This window comes from Sinocyclocheilus anshuiensis, unplaced genomic scaffold (assembly GCF_001515605.1).
Source record: "Sinocyclocheilus anshuiensis isolate Anshui unplaced genomic scaffold, SAMN03320099.WGS_v1.1 scaffold121, whole genome shotgun sequence".
Lineage (NCBI taxonomy): Eukaryota > Metazoa > Chordata > Actinopteri > Cypriniformes > Cyprinidae > Sinocyclocheilus > Sinocyclocheilus anshuiensis.
The window spans coordinates 98,771-106,653 of record NW_015539856.1 but is presented as its reverse complement, the minus strand read 5'-3'; the positions used below and the strand labels follow the sequence as shown (position 1 = coordinate 106,653).

Here is a 7,883-nt window from a genome sequence, read left to right as displayed (position 1 = left end):
TATATATGTGTGTATGTATGTAAATATGATGGTTTCATTCATTCATTTGCTGGCTTCCATGGCTGCAATACGCTGTGTTTTCCACCAACTGGCAACCCGGGGTGTCGAAATACTATTGGTTAAACTGGCAGTGGGCGGAGTCATGCAGACCAAAACAAAAACAGACATTCCGACACGGAACGCACATTTCAAAGTAGAATAACTGGCTGTAGCATTGTTTTTCTGAGAAGCAAGTGTGAACTTAACATGTTTCCTAAATATCTGCAAACTTATTATGGTGTTTTTGTTTGTTTGTTTGCTTTAATACAGTCAAAAAAATTCACATACAGCACATTTTCTTAAAAACTAGTCTGATCAGCTAGGTTAAGTCAGCCAAGGATTAATCTGTTTTACTTTTCAGATTCAAATTAGACTAGCTAAAAAACTGGATGACTAACTTGTAAGACTAGTCCAAGCAGTGTATGCAAGCGGCTCCAGGACATTTACAGGACAGTCACACCTGTTAGTTGTACAGCTGTCAAACACTGACTGTGAATGCAGTCATTGAACAGAAAACCATCTCTTGCTTCTTTGACGTCTCCTCTGTTGTGTCTCCAGGTGTTCGATCAGAAGAGAGGAGGATCCTGGAGAGGGCCGGCTGTGTTCAGAGCCTGACGGTGGGTGTGGCTCCAGTGGTGGTGGTGATAGCCGGCGTGTGCACTTTCACTCTTCACATGGCTCTGGGCTATGATCTCACCGCAGCACAGGTACAGCCATATTTCTGCACTTCGCTTTCTGCCCGAGGCTCGTAAACAACTGAACTCACGGAGACCTGTTTTCATTTCTGTCACAACCTGCAGGCCTTCACCGTCGTTGCTGTTTTCAACTCCATGACCTTTGCTCTAAAGGTCACGCCCTTGGCGGTGCGTGCTTTATCCGAAGGCTCTGTGGCCGTGAAACGATTTCAGGTCAAAAACACATCCACATCCACAAACAAACCAAAAATGACTCTTCTGCCATTATTTTCTCACCCTCGTGTTATTTAAAATGTGAATTCATTTCAGTGGAACACAAAAGGAGAAAATTTGAAGAACATCCAGGCAGCTCTTTTCCAATACACTGAAAAAAATAGGGCCTGGGACTCCAAAAATGACAAAAAGCACCATAAATGTATCATAAAATTGATCCATGTATAAGTCTTCTGAAGCTGTGCGATAGTGTAACACCGAAAATTATTTAAACCTATAAAGCCTACAGTATCAAGTCCTCTAAATTATCAGCTTGATCAAACTTTGCTGAAAACCCTGTTGTAACAATCTACTACATGCCTTTTGTCTTCTGATTGAAAGACCTTTGTAGTACCATTCGAAAAACATCCACCTTCAGGATGAGGTACATGTGTCTTTTTGCTATTACATTTTTACTGATTTTTATAATGTAAACGTAAGAATACATTTGACATTTTTAGTAATATTTCAAGATAAACATTTACCGAGATCTTAGTAAATATATCACATACTGTATGCTGATGAAGATCTCACTCATCAACACATGCAAACATTTTTTTTTTATTTTTAGATTTAATCGTTAGCCTGTGTGAGATCACCGATACACAATATAATCGTGCTAATTTATTTAATTATTTATTTACTTAGTTTTGTTACCGGAATGTGAACCAACTCCAGCGTAAGGCTAAAAGCAGCCTAATGTTTTTAATATGACTGAATTTGTATTTAACATAACAATTTAATAGAAACATTGTACTGTAAGTTACTAATCATACGGCTTATATTTCCTCAGTTATTCAAACAGCAGCTACAGAAAACGAGCAAAGAACATTTACATTACCAAAGAACATCATCACTGACTTCAGTCTAGCGTGAGTTTATGCACTTTAAAAAACACTCCCGTTATAATCAGTGAAGCTGTCTACATTGTATGATGAATAAATCTCTTATTCTAACATTGCACGTACATCTGCACTTTGTTGTTGAGATGATGAGAGAATTCATGAGTCAGAATACAGTCAGTGTACGCTGAACAATAAAACTCTGCTGTTTCATCGATGACTCATCTGAACGCCTCTGATTGGCCATTGCATTCATAAACTCAATATAATCTTGTGTGATTGGTTTGGTTATAAATTTTTTTATTACCCGACCCACCCGATCCGCGGATATAACCGCCATCCACGCATCACTAATGTGCAACACTGTAAAAATGCAGAAAAAAGTATTTCTGTATAGTATAGTATTAGTATTAGTATTACTAGCCTGATAATAATAATAATAATTGCCTTGCTATTGTCAAAGGCATCAGCCACAGGTGATATCTCAAACTATCGTCATTCGGCACAACCCTACTTGACACTGTGGGCCCTATTTTAACAATCTAAGCGCATCGTCTAAAGCGCACGGTGCAGTTGCGTTTAGGGCGTGTCCGAATCCACTTTTTCTAGTTTAAGGACGGGAAAAATGGTCAGCTCGCCCGGCGCATGGTCTAAACGGGTTGTCCCTATTCTCTTAATGAGTAATGGGTGTTTTTTGGGCGTAACGTGCCATAAACCAATCAGAGTCTCATCTCCCATTCCCTTTAAAAGCCAGTTGCGCTCGCGCCATGGCGGATTCACTATTTACATGGCGGAATGTAATTTTCATTTTTAAAAATGTTTGTGTGCTGCTGCGCGTCCCCGTGTGTGTAATAAGCAAAGTGTACGTGTGTTGTGCACCTGCCTATAGGCGCATATTACTAACACGCTCTTTAAATAACAAAGAAAAAATATTGCACCAGACTTTAGACCAGGTTTGAGTTGGTCTACGGCGCAGTCTATTTTCAGTTGCCTCAAAATAGCAAAGCGCCAGCAATGCGCCTGAACACACCTTGTTTTCAGACCGGGAAAATGACAGCTGCGTCGGGCTGAAACTAGCAAAAAACACATTTGCGTCGCGCCTGGCGCCGCATTGCGCCAGGTGTATGATAGGGCCCTGTGTCTTAAAAATGTGGCACTCATGTGTGAGATGCTGCAAAAGACACAAGATGCAAGTGCAATGGTCATACACGTCCATATAGCATGTTTACATAGAAAAACAATGGAAAAGTAGCACATTGGAATGAAAAAAAAAACACGTTCTGTGTGAACAGCCCCTAACTTACACTCAAGTTGTTTCAATTCTGTATGAGTTTCTTTCTTCTGTGGAACATATAAGAACATATTTTGAAGAATGTTGTTAACCAAACAGTATTGGTCCCCATTGACTTCCACAGTATCATTTTTGGGTGCACTATCCCTTTAACAGTCCCAGTCCTCGTTCACAATTATTATAAGGAAGAGCCTCGATATTCCGCTGTATTTATCCTTAAGTGTTCACAGAAAGTCATTCAGTTTGGAACAACATGATGGTGAGTGCATTTTTTCTTATGGGAGAGTGTTTCCTTAAGTGTTTACTAAACAAGTTCAGGGTTCTCCATTTTAATGCCTCCTCTGACGCCCACAGAAGCTGTTTATGATGGAGGACAGGGAGCTGATCTCAAACAGAACAGAAGATCTCTATAATGCAGTGGAGTTTAAAGATGCCACACTGGCCTGGGAGAAGACCTGCGGCTCACTGGGGAAAAAGAGCCGAGCCCAGCAGAAAAGAGGAGGCATGAAGAGAGTTTTGAGGAGGGAGAAACTGAGCTTGTACATCACCGCAGAAGACAGCAAAGGGGAGAGCGAGGAACCCAACGCAGAGCACCTCCTCACACACATGGAGCAGGAGAGCCCACAGAGCACCATCTCCTCCACACAGAGCATCCGACCTCCGCTGCACAAAACCCTGCACCGCATAGACCTCTGCATCCGGAAGGTACTGCGATACATCAGCGGCACATTTTTACCATTCCATGTGCGGTTTTACGTTCATTACATAGCACAGTGTCAACATGTCTCATTATATTCAGGCAAAAACAAGGTTTTCATGGGAAGCTCAGGTCTCGCACGCAGCATCATTTATTTACAGAACTTTTAACATAACCAGGATTAAATTCACTCTACTTCCATAAAATACTTGTGACGTAATTTGCTGGCCTGTTTTCTGCGCTGTACACCAGGGGTCGCTGCTTGGGGTTTGTGGAGGAGTCGGCAGTGGAAAGAGCTCGCTGCTATCTGCTCTACTTGGACAGGTGAGGAATTGCATACACTACTGTTCAAAAGATCAGGGTCAGTGAGAATGGTGTTTTGGTTTTGTTTTGGAGAAAGAAAGATATTAATACTTATATTCCGTAAGGATGCATTCCACTGGTCAAAAATGATAGTTAAAACATTCTAAAAGTTTTTAGAAAACTTTTTTCTATTTTAAATAAATGCTGTTTTTTTTTACTTCATCTATTCATCAAAGAATATTGAAAAAAAGTATCCCAGTTTCCACAAAATATTAAGCAGCACAACTGTTTTCAACATTAATAATAATTGAAATGTTTCTTGAGCAGCAAATCAGCATATTAGAATGATTTCTGAAGGATCATGTGACACTGAAGACTGGAGCAATGATGCTGAAAATTCAGCTTTGCATCACAGGAATAAATTGCATTTTACAATATATTCACATAGAAAACTGTTATTTAAAATTGTAATAATATTTCAATATTTGTACTTTTTTATTGTATTTTTGATCAAATAAATGCATCCTTTCTGAGCATAAGAGACTTGTTTATTAAATGTTTTATCATGCACGCTTACTGTTGAAAGTCGGTAACATTTCTAAATTTTGTCTATGAATAATTCTGTGGTTTATTTATTTACTATATCAAGGATGTAATCACAACAGACAGAAAAGGACGCATTTTGATTTGGGGACGATCATTAGTGAATAACGCCTTAAATTCCAGTCTGTTTTCTCACAAAAAGTTACTGTATGACTTTGGAAGACGAGTATACAAGTCATACGGTACAATGCTACAGTATTTGTTGTTTTTGGAGCTGGACAGCTGTTGTTTTACACAAAGGATGAGTGTTTCTCCTTATGAGCTCCACTGAGAAAATAACAGCATATGGGTTTGGCACGAAATTAGAGTAAATAATGAAAAACCTTTATTTTTTATAACCACCCCTTTAACCATCATAAAGCAGCCTGTACATAAAGCAGCTGGTCCTCTCAGCAGGACGAAAGCAGATGTATAGGTCTGATTCTCCACCTTCTGTCTAGATGACCCTTCTTGGCGGCTCAGTAGCTGTAAGTGGAGACTTCGCATATGTTGCTCAACAGGCCTGGATCCTCAACGATTCCCTCAGGGAGAACATCCTGTTTGGAAAAAAATACATTGAGGAGAAGTAGGGAGCTGTATTCATGCATACATAAGTTCTGCATAAAAATGACTTTGGCCTTTCTTCTAAAATTAAACAAGTTTTTTGCTCGTCTCTCACCAGGTACAACGCAGTTCTGGAAGCCTGCTGTTTATTTCCCGATATTATTGAGCTGCCATATGGTGATATGACTGAGGTATCTGCATTATAGCGCTCGTAATATAATCTCTGACCTCGACAAACACAATCACAGCACAAGGTCATTCAAATCTTTCTCATATGTGACCCTGGAGCACAAAACCAGTCTCAAGTCGCTGGGGTATATTTATAGAAATAGCCAAAAATACACTGTATGGGTCAAAATTATCGATTTTTCTTTTATGCCAAAAATCATTAGGATATTAAGTAAAGATCATGTTCCATGAAGATATTTTGTAAATTTCCTACCATAAATATATCAAAGCTTAATTTTTGATTAGTAATATGCATTGCTAAGAACTTCATTTGGACAACTTTAAAGGCGATTTTCTCAATATTTAGTTTTTCTTTTTTCACCCTCAGATTCCAGATTTTCAAATAGTTGTATCTCAGCCAAATATTGTCCTATCCTAACAAACCATACATCAATGGAAAGATGATATATATATATATACGATATATAAATCTTCAAAAAATTGTCCAGTATGACTGGTTTTGTGGTCCAGGGTCACAAATTAGGAGCACCTTCAATATTTTTGACTCCTCAAAGTGATTTGCAGTGGCATTGTTTTTTTTTTTAACCTTTGTAAAGGCATTTTTTGTCATCTTTTATGTCAAATTCATTCATTTGTATTTATACATTTCTTCAAAATGTTTCAATTAAACAATAAATTCAATTAGAATAATAAGATACAATAAGGAAGAATAAGTTACCAATCAAATAAAAGCAGTACCAACAATTCATCTTTGCACTACAGAAGTGGCACAGAAGAACACAAAAGTGGCATTTAGCTGTATTTACAGACTGTTTAATGATCTCAACTTTAAAAAAAAATGGACCCTTATGACTGGTTTTGTGGTCCATGGTCACATATTAGTTTTCAGTTGAAAAAATGCAGTGTGATGATTACTGTGGCTGCTGTGAATGATCTGCTGTAGATAGGAGAGAGAGGAGCCAACCTGAGCGGCGGCCAGCGGCAGAGAGTGAGTCTGGCCCGTGCGCTGTACAGCAAGAGACCCGTCCTTCTGCTCGATTAATGAGCATTTAAAAAAAAACTTATTTGCTAAATATTCATAATATTCAAGTGAGCATTAGATGTTAGAAAGGTAATCTAAAGGAAATGTAAAAATCGAAAAAAGCATAATTTAAAAGCCAACATATACTGTATGATGATGAATATCCAATATTTACTGTTACCGATAAAAAAAAATCATAATAAATATTTTAAAAAAGATTGATAACTGATGGCATGTCATGCATTCATATTAACATTTTTTAAAGACACAAAAATGTCCCTTAAAACCTTTTTTTAACTGCGCAAATGACTTCTAATATGATATTAATATGCTTGGGGATATATATCATATATTTACTGTTACTGATAAAGAAAAAATCTAAATAAATATAAAACAAAAATGTATTGATAACTGGTGTCATGTCATGCATCCCTATTTAAAGAACAAAAATGTCCCTTAACGCATTTTTTTTTTATTGAGCAAATGCCTTCTAATGTGATATTAATGTGCTTAGGGTTGGGTTAATGTAACATAAGGTCTCCTCACGGTATTTTCTGACACTCTGTGTCTTTTCCCGCGGGTGTGTTTGTTCTACAGTACTTGCCTGAGTGTGATGAGGTGGTGTTAATGAAGGACGGTCAGATAGCAGAGCACGGCACACACGTCCAGCTGATGGAGAAAGGCCGAGACTACGCTGCCCTTTTCAACAGCGTGCAGCAAGAGGTGCGATACGCTGCCCTATGGGAAAACACCAGGGTCACACGTTCACAAAACATCCTACATCACCTACTGCAAAATTCATGAAGCAGGGGCTGCAGAGCCACTGGTCTGAAATGTTAATTCACGCCGTGCTTTTGTAATTTATAAGTGAATTGATCTGTGAGAGTAACAGCCGAGGGACATTGTCACTGATCTCTGTATTAATGACCCAGCAGCCATTGTTCTGGCTGATTTGTTCTGTTAATCAGGTGCGGGTTGCTCTTTACCAGGTCTCGCTCTTTCTCTTTTTCTTCATCCAGAACCTAGTGAGGAAGAACCTGAAAAACAAGCAGAGGGCCGAGGAGGAGAGCAGCCCGCGGTCCCTGCATGTCAGCCCTGCAGCCAAGCCGCATACTGAGAGCAAGAAAAGAGGTGAGGGTTTAATTCAGTGCTTCTCATTTGTTTTCTCCTCAGGACTGTATATTGGATGACTCTGGAGATTCATTACCATAGCCATAACTTACTAACAAAAAAACGTGAAAATGTTTGAAATCAAACATTGAAAATGGTAAACTCTGTATGCAGTTTGCAGTATGCAGAATACATTTTTTTTACCTATTCAGATTATGTCAAGTTTTTGTATAAATGCATATAATATATAATGTATATAATTTATAATCAACTACAAATTCATCATTTGTAATCAACA

The 7,883-nt window shown here is 38.5% G+C and overlaps 1 protein-coding gene across 1 annotated transcript in view; it reads left to right on the top strand.

The window, feature by feature from the left end:
• Positions 1 to 7,883, top strand: part of LOC107684820 (multidrug resistance-associated protein 5) — a 54,013-nt gene that overhangs the window by 18,073 nt on the left and 28,057 nt on the right. Inside the window, 9 exon segments of the mRNA XM_074186989.1 lie at positions 598 to 746; positions 840 to 947; positions 3,474 to 3,824; positions 4,069 to 4,140; positions 5,163 to 5,287; positions 5,384 to 5,456; positions 6,398 to 6,499; positions 6,956 to 7,198; positions 7,495 to 7,606. Coding sequence (XP_074043090.1) covers positions 598 to 746; positions 840 to 947; positions 3,474 to 3,824; positions 4,069 to 4,140; positions 5,163 to 5,287; positions 5,384 to 5,456; positions 6,398 to 6,499; positions 6,956 to 7,198; positions 7,495 to 7,606 — 1,335 coding nt within the window.